This window comes from Canis lupus, chromosome 19, assembly GCF_011100685.1.
Source record: "Canis lupus familiaris isolate Mischka breed German Shepherd chromosome 19, alternate assembly UU_Cfam_GSD_1.0, whole genome shotgun sequence".
NCBI lineage: Eukaryota > Metazoa > Chordata > Mammalia > Carnivora > Canidae > Canis > Canis lupus.
Genome location: NC_049240.1, coordinates 55,381,875 through 55,398,747, shown reverse-complemented (window position 1 = coordinate 55,398,747; position 16,873 = coordinate 55,381,875). Strand labels below are relative to the sequence as shown.

Genomic DNA, 16,873 nt, shown 5'->3' with positions numbered 1-16,873 from the left:
GCACCCCACATGGACCACCGAGGAACCTTCCCTTTCTCCTCGGCTTTACACATTCCCCTTGCTCAGAGACCCACTTGCCAGCTCGTATTATACGACCTTAAAAATAGCATATATTTTCCCGATAGGCCTTAGACTCCCGATCTTTTATGTGAAGGACGTGGTCCTAGCACATGACAAGAACCCGAGTCCACCCTGCAGCGCGCTACGTGGCATCAGCAGCAGGGAATCCGGAGAAGCAGTGAGCGGCAGCTTGTGGCCGAGGGCCTTCTCAGGGCCCCCGGCACATGGCCTCTGCCCTGGGTTCGGGTCCATCCCACCCCCCCGTCTGCACACGGCTGTAGTTATCACCCCTCCACGGCCATGCCGGCAGTTACGCAGTGTAACCTGCATTTCAGGAAAAGGCCAAAGGATGGTTCTAGAGAAAAGACCCACTCCACCCAAAAGGGTGTTTCTCAAGAATGTAGACCACCCCGGCGCCTGGGTGGCTCAGCCAGGGAGGTGTCCGCCCTGAGCGCCTGCTTCTGCCTCCCTGCCCCTCCCGTCAGGCCTGCTCAGATGCCTCGGGTGCACAGCCCCGGACTGTGGCAAATGTCCCATTTAAAGGAGGGGCCGTGGCAGGAGCAGAGGAGGACGCAGCGGCAGCCACCCTTCCCTGGCGCCAACTCTCAGGCTGCACTGGGAAGCGCGGCTCTGCGGGATGCCAGGCCCGGGAAGGACACACGGAGGCCGCCCTGCCTCATCCTGCTCCCTCCAAGCAGTTCCCAACTCCTCCGCCTGCCCACGGGAGAGAACAGTGACGAGCACGTGATGATCCTGGAGGCTCTTCGCTTGCCCCAAAGGGCGGCCCAGAGCTTTTGCCTTCAGGCTGAGCCCCAGGCCTGGCTGGTGAGGACAAGAAGCATCACAGGCCAAGGACCCTGCGACTGTCACTGCCCCCCCCCCCAGACCTGCCTGGGGACCTGGGGACACCTCGGCACAACAGCAGACACTCAGGCCAGGCTCTGGGAGGACACCTGCTCGAAGAGCCAGGCAAGGAAGCCTTTAAAGGACCCTATTTACCTTATAGGCTTTCACAAACCGGACGAAGACGGGAAAGAAGACAGAGGGTGGCGTCGTCTTGGGGTTTTCTCCAAAATACTTCACCACGTCATCAAAAGCATCCTGTAAAGAAGCAAACTCCTCTTTGAAAGTTTCATAAGGTCCAGCATTTGAACTTTACACCTGGGGGAGGAGCAGCGGCAAGCAGCAGGGGGGACCCAGCGGGGTGGGGGGATCAGGCGGGGGGGGGGGGGGGGGGGGGGGGGCCCAGCTCTCCTCCGGCCCCCTCACTCCCCCACGACCCTCTGGGCCCTCGGATTCCTTCTGAATGCCTAGGCAAAGGCGAGCAGAAGGCGGCAATGACGTCGCACAGGATTCCTCTCTGGGACCACCTGCACTTCCACACACAGTCACACACCGTCTCACACGTGCACACACACGTGAGGAATTACCCCTTTGCAAGACCTTCCTAACCGTGCAAGAACGCCTTAAAACCACCTCGGCTCACTGCTTCAATGTCCTTACAGCATCCCCGCTTTAGGGACACTCATGTGTCTGCCTCAACTCTTTCCTGGCACAAGACAGCCTCATCCAGGAGCCGCTCCAGCACTCTGCAAGCTCCGCACTCCCGCAGCCCGCATCCCTCTAGGACGGCATGCAGTCCATTCCAGTCCATTCCGGCTGTTCTCCGAGTGTGTCCACCTAACTCCCGGGTAGTGTAGGATCTCAAGGTCAAGGCCTACAGAAACCCAATACACTGGGAAGGACAGTGCTTTGCTAAGCACGAGAAGGACATATGTTGGCTGAAATGGACACGGGACCCACACAGGGGGCTGAGGAGCGGAAGGGGGAGGGGAGGGGAGGGGAGGGGAGGGGAGGGGAGGGGAGGGGAGGGGAGGGGAGGGAGGGAGGGCCTCCGGAGAAGAGGCTGAAGGCTAAATCAGAAGAGGACCCTGAACAGAACACGGGCACTTCTGGGCACAGTATTCAGAAGGATCTCGCCCACAGGAGTCATGAGTGACGTAGGAAGTCTACCCTCAGCAAACAGGACGATCTTCCCGCAGAGCCAGGGCGGGCACCAGTCACCTCCTGGTGAGCGGCCGGGGCACAGACGCTTACCTGTGCAATCTTGGCGTCATCCTGCAGCTTCTTCAGCTTCCCCTCATTGTTCAGGATGAACTCCTTCAGCAGCGTGTTGTGGTCATGCATGGTGTACTCCCTCTTGGTTAAGTCCATGCCCCTCTGGAGCTCCTTGACGTCCAGCAGAACATTCTCGAGGGAGACTGAAGAAGAGACAGCCACGCCCCCCGGGAGGTCAAAACCACAGTGAGTCCGGCCCGGAAGCCCGGTTCTCGGTGGATTCCCAGGGTCCCTTCCAAGGGCCTGAGATCTAGCTTCCAGCCATCAGAGCGAAGAGCTGACGGTGTGAATAACTTGCCAGCGCTCGTCTCCTGCACGGCACTAACATTCTACCGAAGCACGGAACTCCTCTGCACCGTTGGCCACATTCGCCAACAGCAGCCTCTTTCCGTGGCCTGCTCTAGGTCGCGCAGCCGGGAGGTGGCTGAAATGGAGTTCAGAGAACCACCAGGGCCACCCCCAGTCCGGGGATTATACCCAACTATCCCATCCCCCTCACAGGGCTGATGACCCTTTGGTTGGCCTGTAGGCGTGGAGGTTCCTGATCTGGGGGGCTGGGGAGGGGGGGCAGGGGGCGGCCCAGATCTCCTGCACTTCCACCTCGTCTGCACTTGGGGCTCTCCAGCAGGGGGCAGCATGTAAACGTGGACGTCCAGTGCTGCTACTGAGCAACGGGGACAGCTGGGATCTGTGGAGGCCGCCCCTGCCTCAGGAGGGTCTCCCAGCGCCGGCCCTTCCGGCCCTTCCGTGGGCAGCGGTGGCCGCCTCACGGGGCAGGCACATTCCTGCCGCAGGAAGTTGGGGTCCCCCGGCCCCTGGTCCAGCTCTGCACCTGGGTGACTTGCACAACAAGGCCCCTGGGTTCCCTGCGGGACTCACCGTCCCACTCAACTCGACTCCTCAATGCTGAGGACAGCGCGAGGGCACAGCAGGGGCCGGGAAAGGCTCCCGGGGCAGCGGAGCAGCGACTGGACCAAGGGGCGAAAGTATAAGGAATCCGTGGCCGCTCCCCGGGCCCCAGAGAACACAGGACACAGCTCAGCGCCAGGACCGCAGCCTCGTCGGCTTCCCCAACGGGCTTCCTTTCAAGGGACACTTTTGGGGAATCTAACTTGGGCCATGCCAAATGGCCGCCACAAAAATTTGTTAAACTTCTTAAAAATTAGAATCATGACACCAAAGAATCCCTAATTTGGGCCACGTGAAACCTGGACGGAGGAAAACCCCTGCCCCCTGCCCCCTGAGCGAGTGGGTCACAGCAGGCACCGCCCGGCCCTTCGCAGACATCAGCCGCACCTGCCGCTCGGTCTCCACTGGGGCCTTGGGAGCAGCTGTCCCCGGTTAGCGGCGCATCATCTCACTTGCCCACTCGCTCATTACTTATGCCCCCAGCAATTTGCTAGGGGCTAAGGGAAACATACGGATAGATAAGACTCGCTTATATTCCTAAATCCCTTGAAATGGCCATGCAAACTGTCATAAGAAAACCTGATAAATCTTGTATGAGAGAGCAGTGTGGAGTCCCCCGTAATAAGAGCATAAAAGGAACAGCCGTTTACTTTGAGGAAGTCAGAGAAAGTCTTGCCCACGAAGATTCGATTTGCTAAGTCTGAAGTAGGCCCCAGGAGCGTGAATTTTTAAGAAATACCTCCACTGCTCGGGGTTCAAGATCCTAATGTGAGAATCACAGCATGTAACCAGCTCCGTGGTCAAAGTGCATCTGGTGCCTTTTTCTAGCCTAACAGTCTCTGGAGAGGACACAGGACATTCGACCGTACACCGGATGATCCTATTTCTATCATGTTCTACCCATGTGACTGTGGGCAAGCTATTTAACCTCTAAATGTGTCCGTTTTCTCACCCGTAACACAGGGATACCGCTACATACCTATGTCAGAATCACTCGGTGAGTTAAATGAGAAAATTCAGAACTGCTATGGCTCAACCCCAGGGGAAAGTACTGACAACTGAGCACGGCACAGACTCCAATCCAACTGAAGTGTTTCTTGGAGGCTGATGTTCAGGTGCTCATGCTCGTACTCTAATGACAGCAACAGACTAGGGACAACGAATGGAAGAGGGCAGCTGCCCCAGGTCCGGAGCCCTGACCCCTTAGACAGGACCCAGAGAGGCCTCCCTCACATCCCTGGAGCTGAGACCACCAGGGCCCACGCACTCCAGCCAAGAGCTCCGGACTTTTTCCCATTGCCTCTCCAAAGGCATTCCGAAGGGGGGTTAAGCGGGGGACGGTTCCCCCAGGACCCATGATGAAAGGCATGTGCTACTCAGGAGTGACACGAAAAGCTGAAGTCAAGTACCTGCAGCAGCTTTCTCCACATAGTGAAGCTCATTATAAAACAGGGACACTTGGTGATATTTCTCTTTCACAACATTTGAAATATAGTGCAACAGTGTCTGCTTTCGGTCTGTTGACTTTGTATCTAAGAGCTGAAAACAAAAGGAATGTAGGTTAGAGAGAAAGAGGATGGAAAGTGTGCCACCCAGACGATGTCCTCCCACTCAGAGTAACTGAGCACAGCCCCCTAAAGTGGGCAGAAAACACCCCCATGGGAGGGCCAAGCTGGACATGTCCTTGGCTAAACCAGCCCGCCGACTTGTAGGTGACCATAGGACTTCTCGACCAGGGGAAACGTCCAACGTCAGGGAGGATTCCAACACGCATCTCTACTCACCTGAAAGTGCCCCATCCCGCATCTGCCTCCCCTGGCTTAAAGGCAGGAAGCCCCCAGTTTGGAGCTTTCCCGAGTGAAAGAGCAGAGGAAGTGAGTGTGCACCTGGCAGGTATGCAGGTACTCCCTACAGGGCAGGACTCCAGCCATGCGGTCTACACGTTTAGCTCAGCTCTCTCATTCCTCAGCCTCGAGGACACCCAGTAGCTGAGCTTACCTAAGCACATGACCCTCTCAGGCCAGAACTGGGGCTAACTGGACACCCCCTACCAAACACCGTGTCTCCCCAGGGCTCGGGACCCAACCCACTGCCCAACCTTCTCACGTGGAAGCCACGTTAGCCCCACACAGCTGTGGGGGAGAGGATTCCACGGAGGATTTCCTCTAGTCCTGTCCATGTAAGTCAGATGACACCCTATTGTTATAGTTAATAATTTTCTAAAATGTTGGATCTTTATATTATTATTTGCAATTATAAAATAAATACAGCGTCCATAATTCAGATTCCTGAGGAAAGAGTCCCAGAGATGGAAACACTGGGTCAAAAGGCATGAAAGATTTTTAAGGCCAGAAAATGTATACCAGTTGATCTTCCAACTACCAGATGATCCTCATCAAAACATCCCACCCCCATTCCCAAGAGCCGACTCTTCACTCTGGGACTTAATCTCTGCTGGCTGTCCTGTGTCTTATATAGCTGTTGCATTTCTTTTAGTCCACTCACCAGATCTAAACTCTGAAGTTTAAATCCGTAAACTGCTCCTCGTTTACTACTATTCATATAGTTTCCAAGGGCCAAGATGATCTGCAAAAAGAGAGAGAGAGAGAGAGAGAGAGAGACGGACCCATCAGTACAGCATCCCAAGCACTCCCAAAGAATGCGTCTGAAAAGTCAGCCCTTCCCTACATGTATACAATGAAAACTTCACTTGCCTCCAGAATTTTCTTGAGTTTCTGGGACGACTTTATAGAGACAGATGCTGCTATAATTGAGTGCAGTTGCTAGATTCCATTCAAAGGAAGGAAGAGGAGGAGGGGAAAAAAGAAACATGTTAAAAATAAGACACTCTCTAATTGGAAACTAAAATTTAACAAAGAAGAAAACAGATCTTCATTTAGACCTTAAGGGCTTAATGCTGAGATTCTATTTTCCCTCAACATTAACAAATTAAAGTTGTCCTGCTAGGTCTTAGGTAACCATATCATTACATTCAAGTTCTTCTCCCAAAGCATTTGAAAGAAGAAATGTCAGAACTTACTTGTCACAAAACCTGTAACCAATGAGACTCAGAGCTAGGAGTCAACAGCATCTTCTAGCTGTTGAACTCAATTCCCTTCCCACCACCTCGATTCGTGTACAACAGTATATTTTTAAATCAATGGAACTGTCCAGGAACGAAAATGAAACAGCAAAGGAATATAATCACCCTCTAGAAGTCCTCAGAACAGGTTTTGAGCAGACATGCTACTGTAATCAGTAATTAACAAAAATTTAGAAACTAGGAAAGAACTACTTATGAAATTTATGTTTACGCTACCCTTAAGTCTCTGCCAGATTAGCACACAGAAACAAGAGCTGGCTGGGTACCATTTCTCCGTCACCACAGTGTACTATAGCAAAGTTCCGAGGAAAACGACTCCTATAGTAAATTTATAATGTTTTAATGAAAGGCAATAAGCCTGTTCATTAAAGATATGGGATCATTTTTAGAAAAGGAAAGTAACATTTTCAGTCTTGCCAACCCATTCAGAGGACTGGTATCTTCGGGAGGGGGACAAGTTTGAGAAAATGATTTTCCTGGGCATATGTATCGAAGTGGAAAGCTGGAGGACATCTGTAGACACAGAAAATGGCCTTCTAAGGAGGAGAATAGTAATATGGGTTATGGAGATCACCATTTTCACATTTAGTTGGCATACGCAATGTGAAAAAAAATTGTCAGAATAAAAACGCAATCTAGAAAGTTCTCGAAAGGAGTCTTTAGAGTCCATGAAGTTAAGTGCAATTCTGGAAGAGACTTAAAAGGAAAAAAATGATCCTGTAGCTGTTTGGACTCTCTCCCCTGCCAGAGTTGGTCCACTCACTGGAGTTAGCATCTGAATGCTTTCCGTAAAGTTCCCAATGAAGGCCATGATGGTCATCTTCTGCATGAGTCTCTCAATTTTACTGAACTGCATCATGAACCGGTCTTCATCTGACAAGTTCTCCAGGGGCTTCCGTTCCCGCTCATAGAGCCGAAACACTTTCACCTCATTCTCAGTTGGCAAGAATCTCATCAAACATTCTACAAAGTCTACGGGCAACGTCTTCAAGTCAAATCTGAAGACAGATGTGGACAGGTCAGTGTTAGAGAGAAAATCTCCTACCCTTTCAACCGCACCACCATTTGGCCCTGCTCCTCAACCACCAATGCAATGCAATGCCGATGTCTACAGCTGAGCTGCGAAGATGCCCCTTGGTGCTGGCTGCCAACAAGTAGCTACAGTGGTCCTTCCTGAGAACCCAGACCTCATCCCAACAGCCATGCTCAGTTTTTAGCCTATTACTATAGCTCCAAGTCTCCAGAAATCATCAGTAAATGACATGAAGAGCAAGAAGGAATGCTGAAGCATCCGATGGTTAAGTCAAGGGCATGGTTTTTAAGGCATATTAAGTACTTCTAATTAGGAAGATTGAAATTATACACACAACTTCAGACTATCTGGTGAACTCTGTAATATTTTTCAATTAAATGAATAGGCTGGGATATTTTTTCTTTTTTAGGAAAAAAAGATCCAGATGCCTGTACGAAATGGATGTTTTGGCTTAAATGCATACCTCCATTGAAGGTATGTCAGGTCTTTTTGGATATATACTCAATTTGAGAAAAAGGAGTATTTGCTACAATCTCAATTTTCTTCCCTGGACAATCTTTGTCCAACAAAATAATAGAATTACATCTAACCATCATGATAAGCACAGTATATACAGATTAAAACTAGAATAAAAACTAGAGTACCTATCACGTTCTAACATCAGAAATCAGAACAGAATATAGGCTACGCTAGATTATTGGATTATGATCCCGATGGAGGACATAAAATTGAACAAATGATTTCTGAGGATCTCGTATCAAAATTTATGAAATACCAATTTACAGTGAATTCATTCCAATATATCTAAAACATTTGTTCCTTATCATATATGAAAGTCATCATGACCACAAGAGGATGGAAAGATTCCTCTCACAGAAAAGTAAATAAAATGAATGCCTCCTCTGCAATTCAAGGATAAAAAAAAGAACTGAACTGTAAAATTTCCTGAAAGCTGCTAAGAGAAACAGGAATCACATTCCTATTGTTATGAATTAAAATATGCATCTGCATCACATTTGCATCTGGCATTGAATCATATCATTCCACAAATGCCATCAAATTTGTATTCAACAAATCCTAGAGAGAATTCAGATACTCCAGAGAAAACAGTCTCTCCCTTTTCTTAGCATCTGTGATTCTCTGCTCCTCGTAGGTACGTGTGGCTATAGACATACGAGAGAGCAGACCAAGTGAAGAAACGATGTCACAATCCAGTTGTTATCCTTCCAAAGTAATTGTCACTATGACACAGCACTCCCCGGGGCACTTCCGGCCTCCCTCGTTAGTGCCAGCGTTCCATTCAACTCTGAAGTCACACGTGTGTGACAAAGGGAACCTCCGGTACACGAATATCAAGAATTGCTCCATTTTTATCTTCTATCTTGCCCTTCTATGGAAATATCTCTGCTATCTACCAATCATAACGTATTTTCATTTTTATCCTAAATTCACCAGAATCAATTTTTCCAGAATGCCTTGAACTTACACGTGTATAGCTTTACATATCTCATCGGCTGTCTTTCCAGCTTTCCTTAAAGTTATGGCAAGATTTTTGGCCCGGTTTGCTTCTAGTAATGTCACTTTGTTTGATCCCTTCTGTGTTATTTTCTGTTTGCTTGAAGAAAGATCAATGGCAGGACCTTGGGCTTTTGTCTTAAATATTTCCTCAAATTCATCCACGTTTAAATCCTGGAGAGGGATGAAACAGGCAAATTGGATTACTCTTAAAAATTAAGTCGAGGGATGCCTGGGTGGCTCAGCAGTTGAGCGTCTGCCTTTGGCTCAGGTCGTGACCCCGGGGTCCTGGGATCGAGTCCCACGTCGGGCTCCCTGCATGGAGCCTGCTTCTCCCTCTGCCTGCGTCTCTGCCTCTCTCTCTCCGTCTCTCATGAGTAAATAAATAAAATCTTTAAACAGAAAAAAATTAAGTCGGGAAACCGTTTTGACAGTTTCTTAAGCATCAAAGAACTTACTCTTTCTACTTAATACTTGCCTTTGATCATGGCTCGCTCTATTCTCCTATTTGTGCTATGACGTGGCTTAGGCCACACATCGAGTGATCGAGTGTGATCATTGAATTCTTACTCACTTAGAGTTCAATAAAGGTTTTTTCTTTTTTATGCCTTTTTATAATTTAGGCACAGGGCTTTTGTCAGATACACATTTTGTGGCATCCGCTGAAAATAAAACCACTCCATAGTAACATAATTTTTAATTTATTTTTATTTTTTAATTTATTTTTATTATTTTTTAAAGATTTTATTTATTTATTCATGAGAGACACATAGAGAGAGAGAGAGAGAGAGAGAGAGAGAGAGAGGCAGAGACACAGGCAGAGGGAGAAGCAGGCTCCATGCAGGGAGCCTGGTCTCAGGATCACACCCTGGGCTAAAGGCAGGTGCTAAACTGCTGAGCCACCCAGGCATCCCCGTAACATAATTTTTAAAACAGCCTTTGAAACCACCTTACAAAACAGTGTCCAATTTTGTCCTCTAATATTAAACATTCTTTTCTTCCTTTACGTGGAAGCATTTAAAACACTAGCATTTTATCACTGAAACTTCCAGGTTCGCAGAGCACCCATTTGAGCTCTGCTCCCAGACAGCCCTCCTTGTTTCCAACCAATGAGAAAGGTACCTCTAGAATTCGCTCATCATCAATCTCGTTGAAGACTGTGCCGTTGATCTGATTTGGCTTCAGGGCAACCCAGTTAAAAACTGGCATTCTGAATTTCGTCTTGATTGGCTTCTTAATTTTCACAGCTACAGAAGTCAGAGAGGATGAAATTAGGATTCCACCAAAAAACCATGACCCTCAAGAACAATCAGAGAACAGTCCTTGAAGATGACAACTTAACAATGGAGGAACACAGGCAAGAGGCGCCCAAGTGTTTTTAAAACAGAAAATATCATGCATGGCTTTGGCTGGAGCAATTTGAGGTCATTATCTGGTTGACTGATACAACACTGTGCTCAATTCTCCAAGAGCCAGGGGTTGATTTTTATTTTTATTTTTTTAAATGCAGGCAAATGGATTGCTCCATTACACTCACAGTGTTAGGACAACGCTTAGGACAAAGTATTGGGGAGCAAAAATTATTAATGATCTAAGAAGAGAGCAGAGAGGACTACTCAGTGACACTAGTGAGCGAGAACTAGATTTTGAAATCTTAAATTCTTGGTTCTAGAACACGTATTTCCAAACCAATTTTAAAAGATGATCAGAGACTGCAGGTAGTGGCTGTCTAAACCACCAGGAATGTAATGTCAAGAAGGCTGGCTTTCTGCTAGAGCAATACGTTCTTGTGGACGATTTTGACGATGGGAATTATATTGAGGCTGAGTCATTCCAACCAGACCAAGGGCCACGAACAGCTCAAAGTAATAAATATTTAAGATGACAGAAGGGGTAACACAGAAATCAGGATTAGTACTGCTTTTTGAGAATGGCCACAGTCCCTTCCCCCTCTTTAGAGAGCAAGTTCTCCCTAGGAGTCAGCTACATGTGACTAGAAGGCAGCAATGGACCCGTTAAAACACTCTTAATAGAGAGGAAGGGATCTATCCTTGAGGGGTCAGGTGAAGAACTGCCAAGTCCTCTTACTTCGGGGAAAGGGGCTAAAAAAATGAAATTCACTTAAAATGCCATTAATTAATCACACATCATAAAGAAGTCTTCCCAAACCATCTACATGTGTACCTTCTTAACCTGGGATGCCCACCATACTCTTTGGGAGCTCCACTATTTGCCATCATTAGTAAGGGAGGGAGAACTATGGTGCCGAACAAAATAAACCCAAACACACTGGGCTTTCACCTGGCTGCCTGCCATTCCTCCAGAGTTACGAGGGCCATATAAACAGCAGGAATGTCATCTGATAAATCCACACAAGAGCATGCAGGAACACAGAAAGACAGCTTTTGCCAAACCAGGCCTTTCCACCGCGACACCTTGGGCCCCACCACCCAACAGTGTTGGACTGCTTGTCACACTTCCCTGTGGTCTACACTGCCCAGGAAAACCCATGTCCTCTGTGGGACAAAGGAACAGACCTTCCCCTAGTCTGGCATTTGAACGATGTGGAGGGAGAAAGAGGGAGCAGGGGAGAAGCTGTGTCCGATCTTCCCACAATCTGAGCTGGTGGGTTGGTGCCATTGGGGCCCACCATCTATCCCTGGACACCGCCGGCCTCAGGACACTCATGAAAGTGAAGCCATCTACACCATCCTACTTTTCACTAGCCACCAAGATTAGGAATAAGCCTGAGATCAGAACACGGGCAAAAAACATCATCTTCAGAAAGGCTGTCCTGACTCCAACGGGGGAATGGGAGCTGGTGACAGGAGGACGGGGCCTACAGGTCACCACGGGGAGTCCGTGTCCGCAGTGTTCAGGCTAAAGGCAGGGGCTCTGTGCGGGTGTGTGTTCCATGGAGACAGCTGGAGACCCGCGAGAAGGGCCTGGAAAAGCAGCACCTGGCAGCCTGTCCTTATTATGCAGAGGAACTATCCGTTCTCCCCCAGAATAACTCTAAAATCCTTCTAGAGCTGAGGCCTTAGATTCAGTTACAATGAAACTAAAAGAAAAAAAAAAAAAAACCCTCCTTTTCTCTCTGGGGGAAAGGAATACGGCATATGAAATCCAGGCTGCCTGCTTACAGAGCCAGCATCTCTTCCACTAAATCGCGTGGGCAAACCTGGCACAACGGGGAGACTTCCCGCACACACAGGGTCAAACTACAATGGTTCCGTGTAAGATGGAGTGGAAAGATGTCAAGGCACAGTGTGACCAACAGAACACATGGCAAACACTCAACACACTCAGAGAGGAGCAACCTACAGAAAAGCTTGATTGGCCCATCTTTTGTGGAAGCAGAAAGAACAAAGAAAATACAAAAAAAATATTAGATATGGTTAGAGTCAAGCCGCTCGGTGGTTCGCGCACTCTCAGCAGAGAATTTCATGCTTCTTGGACACATTTCACAAGGCAGCAAGGAGCCAAAAATTCCTTTCCATTCGGGCCTGCCTTGAAGACTCCCTTATTATTTTGTTTTTAAAAGTAATCCTTTTTAGAAGAGGGGAAAAAATGATTTCATTATAGTGGTTCGCAAACAGCCGTACTGAGCCGTGCTAGGTATTCCGTGAGACATGAGCAACGTGTTAACGAAAAATAATCAGCCAAGTACAGATTCTCATTGTGAACCTACAAAGCGCGTTTCCCCAAAGAGAGGGCAAAGGTCATAGGCTGCCCCGCGGTCTGTCACAGGCGACCCAACGGGGAACCAGGAGCTGGACTGCTCTGGCACAGGTTTGAGGAAGTAAGCCTAACGCTTACATATACATCCCACACTATGTACTTTCTCTTTATAAGATGCAAAGATAACTTAACTAGATAAAATCAGGGAGGCCGTTCAGGTCCCCTGGCTTAGCCACCACACTCATACCTGCTTACCTACTGAGGAGGTAGGTCATCCTGTTGCCCATGGATCCGAGGCCCTAGCAATGCCCCAGGCTTCTGGGCTCCAGGAGGCCTCAGCGTCTCACCTCAACTCTGTCCCTTGCCTCTCCGGCCACCCTGATTCTGTCTGGCCTCCTAAGTCCGGGGCGGAAGTTGCCCAACACGTTGGCAACACATCTCACAAGATGTACTACGTGACGGTCTTACGATCCTTAGATGTTATAAAACAGAACATCTTGTAATTGTTTAATGGACACTTATGGCGCCAAAGGGAAGTTTCTTAAATCCCACACACAGTCCTCTATAAATGGTGTAAGACACCAAGGGGACAACTTCCAACTGCAGCAACCCTGAGGGCAGCAGTGGGTGTCCGGCTGAACGGAGAGTCCTGCACTGTAACGCTGAGCCCATCAAGACGGCCTGTAAGTTTTTAAAATTAAGTCATGGGAAGGGCCCAGTCAAAAAAAAAAAAAAAAAAAAAAAAAAAAACCATAGAGGACAAGACCCTCACCAAAGGGAGCCCCGGACCTGCACATCTCAGCTTCGTGCCAAGGCAGTTCTGAGTTCTAGGTGGGAGCTCGGGTGAATGAAGTGGAGACTCTCATGTTAGATTTGGCCAACGAGGGAGGAAGTGGTGTCAGACAAGACACCTGCCATGGTGAGTGCTCTCAGGGCGCTCTGTGGAAAGTCTGACCAGGGGACCAGGTCCACAAGCCAACTATGTGTTTCCATATTCAGTGGCTGAGGGGAGCCTGTTGATGATATGGATTCCTGGGGCTTGTTAAGAGGTTTTCGGTTTACATTCCAAAATCCAACAGTTCCACGATGACACACCTTCAACTTTTGTCCTTAAGAAGCAATAAAAGTTCTAGAAGTAGGAGATACGAGGTGACCCTGAAAAGTAATGCAAAGTCACTGGACTACTTTGAACATGACTTTCAATGGCGATGAGCAATGTGTTAACGAAAAATTTGTTTCGTTTGTTGTTTGTTTCTTTGATGATTTTATGGACGTTGGGGAGGAAGTAAGCACCACAGATTCGGTGTGGAACAAGGCTGCTCTGGGCAGATCTCTGGTGACCAAAAGGGCTTCAGGCACCAGGATGAACCAGTCCTGACGACAGCCCAGTACAGCTGCAGATGGGACAATCTGAGGGACGGAGCAGGCAATCTGGGAACCTCTTACAGCCGAGACGTTGGACGAAAGGCTCTGAGAATGATCACACCTATCAGATGGTAGTTCTTCAGGGGACCTAAGAGACCTCATAAGGGGAGTGCATAGGGGAGCACGCAGAATTATCTGATGGCGCAGGAAAGCTCAGAGCCATTCAACACGCCAGGGAAACGCTCCGTGATGGGAAGATGGCCGGTGGTATTTTAGAAAAGAGTAAAAAGTCACTTCAATGAGTCAAAAATCAAAACCTCTATTTCAAGACATCAGAACAATTTTCTTCCTCTCGCTGCACCCCCCTGTCATTTCTGGCGAGGTGGGGATGCCGCACTCTGTCCTGGTTAGCGGAGGGCAGCGCGCAGGATTCAGGCATCTCGAGGCACAGGGACACCGCCGTTGGCAACTCTTGAAGCTTCGGTTCCACTAGAGTGGATTCTGATGTCTTCAAATGCACAGAAGAGATGCCTGGAAGTCCACGTCGGGCAACTGCTCGGAGAGGCGTTTCTGCCTCCGGTAAGTGACGCTGCACGGATCTTCCAACCACAGAGGCACGTCTGTGTCAGGACGGAAGTCAGTACGCTTCTGTGACCAGCTGTCCACACGTGCTTGAGGAATTCACATAAATGCACCGACCCTAAGAAGGTAACTTGTCTTTCTTCCCTCTTCTCGGTGGGGAGAATGGAAAGTGGGAAGTTGGGAAAATCAGAACTCCCTGCTAGAGAGTGTGTGTGTGTGTGGGGGGAACCCCCCTGCTGTGCCTAACTTCCCCTTTCCTGACTGCTTCAGCAGTAAAGCTCTTATATTAGGAAAGGGTACACGGGCGTGCAGGGGACCTGGACTTTCAAAGAAAGGCTCTGGAGGTAACACAAATGTTCTTACACCAGTACCTGGGTCTTAATTCTGTGCTCTTACCTGCTAATCCTGAGTTGAAAACCACTGTGGGTGAGGACGTCCCAGGCAGCGGGGGTGCAGAAGGAGGAGGAGGGGGAGGTAAAGGAGGAGCCGGCACCGTCTCAGCTGCAGGGCCTGGGAGGGGAGGGGGTGGGGGAGGGGGGGGGAGGAGGCGGGGGAGGGGGAGGCGGCGGCGGCGGTGGCGGCATGGGTGGCGTTACTGGACCGTTTTGCACTAGTGAAAAAGAAGAAACGAATCGCCTTTGAACACAGGCACGGCTTCACCTGCAGGATGCCACGTGCACAGAACGTATCCAAACTCAAAACACTGAAGAGGACACAGGCTTTTTTTCAAAGACTATAACATTCCCTCAAGGGCAAATAAAGGATATACTGCAACACATGTGAAATGAAGCTTTATAATCTTAGTCTCAAAATGCAAAAAGTTTTTTAAAATCAGTAAAAGAACTGGCCAACAAAAGCAGACAAAGGACAGTATCGGGCGGTGGATAAAAGAAGAAATACAAATAGGCTGATACTGTCTCAGTTCTCCCACCGAGGCTTCTTACCTGCTTCAGGTGTCTCTGACGATGGAGGTAGTGGGGGGGGTGGGGGGGGCAGCGGTCCCGAGGAGGCGACCCCGGTTACCGGTCCCACAAAGTTACCCACTGCCGCTTCTGACCCCGTGGACAATGTGCCAGAAGCCACCACTGGCAGTATGGCAATGTCCCCATCCCCTTTCTTCTGAATTTTAATGGTCCCTTGTTTCTCCAGTTCGTGAATCTTTTTTTCCAGGGTAGACTGTCTTTGAATGGCCTCTTCTTTTTCTTTGACCATTTTCCTTAATGTGTGAACCTGGGTATTTGCATCTTTGTAGATTTCCTGCAGAGAGAGTCCACGGTCAAGGGTTTATCGTCACATGACATTCATACCTGTTACCATCACACTGGCAATCTGAGGACCAACCAAATTAACCAAAATAAATAAATAAATAACATAAAGAAAGAAAAAGAAAACTCCTACTCTTGTGTACCTAGGAATTCTATGGCACTCGGCCAGGTCCTACAAAGCCCCTTTCTTATCAATTGTTCATTGGTGATGCACACAATCGATTCTAGCAATTGCTGCAGTCAATATAGTTCTTTCCATTAAGAAGCACGGCTGACTCAATCGTCCCGGAGGTGGAGAGGAACAAGGCACAGAGAGGACCCAAAAATAATTTTATGGCTGACTTTGGAATACCCTGAGGGTATCTGGGCGGGGCAGCATGCTTTCCTTTTACTAATTTAAAAATTAAAAATAAATAAATAAAAATTCATCGGTAATTCCTAGACACGTATCAACTAACAGTGGACAAAAAAGGCCCTGAATCAGATTTGGATAGAAGTCAGACTGGGATTAAAAATCTGCAAAGCATGGAATAATCTACTCATGAATACGCAGGGTTTTTCTGTTGAGCGGGTTCCTCTGGCCTTTCACCACGCGCCCTCGAGCCGGCTTAGGACAGCAGTCCTAACGGTCTCCATCCGAGACGGGCTTAGCCGAACAGGCCAATGCTTCCCTCTACTGATGACTTAGTTCGGTCTAGGTTTTTAGCAGAAAACAAAAAAGTTTCAATTTTCAATTTAAACGCCATCCCCGTTTCTCTTATGAGGGGCCCGCCGAGGTTCCAGTGAAAGGGTTTTATGGGACTCGCTCGCCGGGTCTTGTACACGTGATCTCTCGCCACAAACCGCCAGCAGGCAGGGAAACATTCTTCACACCCTGTCTATTATTAATAATCTGAGAGTCTGACTTGAATTGAGTCCATATGCTACACTTTGTCTCGATGGCGTGCCAAAAATAAATTTCCTAGAGTTAACCGCAGGAAAGTCGGAATATCAAGCAACACACGCAGACACGATAAGCATCGCGTGAAACGTGCCGCTTCATCGACGATGGGGTGAAGGCGGCCGTGTGCCTGAAAGCCCGCCCAGCGTTTGGGGGTTTATGTTCTGTACGGGTTTAAGCAGATGGGGGGCACTCCATAAATACCGACACGTAAGGTAAAACAATGCTAAGGCCAAATAAAATAGCTGGGATTATCTGATAATAAAATGGATCGGTTTTGCTCTGGCTTTTTTCTTTCTTTC

The 16,873-nt window shown here is 48.6% G+C and overlaps 1 protein-coding gene across 1 annotated transcript in view; it reads right to left on the bottom strand.

Moving 5' to 3' along the window:
* The window catches only part of FMNL2 (formin like 2), a 261,397-nt gene that overhangs the window by 9,700 nt on the left and 234,824 nt on the right, over nucleotides 1–16,873 (bottom strand). The window contains 11 exon segments of the mRNA XM_038565210.1: nucleotides 1,060–1,161; nucleotides 2,158–2,321; nucleotides 4,497–4,626; nucleotides 5,593–5,673; nucleotides 5,802–5,870; nucleotides 6,954–7,188; nucleotides 8,710–8,912; nucleotides 9,861–9,985; nucleotides 14,763–14,913; nucleotides 14,915–14,976; nucleotides 15,311–15,623. Coding sequence (XP_038421138.1) covers nucleotides 1,060–1,161; nucleotides 2,158–2,321; nucleotides 4,497–4,626; nucleotides 5,593–5,673; nucleotides 5,802–5,870; nucleotides 6,954–7,188; nucleotides 8,710–8,912; nucleotides 9,861–9,985; nucleotides 14,763–14,913; nucleotides 14,915–14,976; nucleotides 15,311–15,623 — 1,635 coding nt within the window.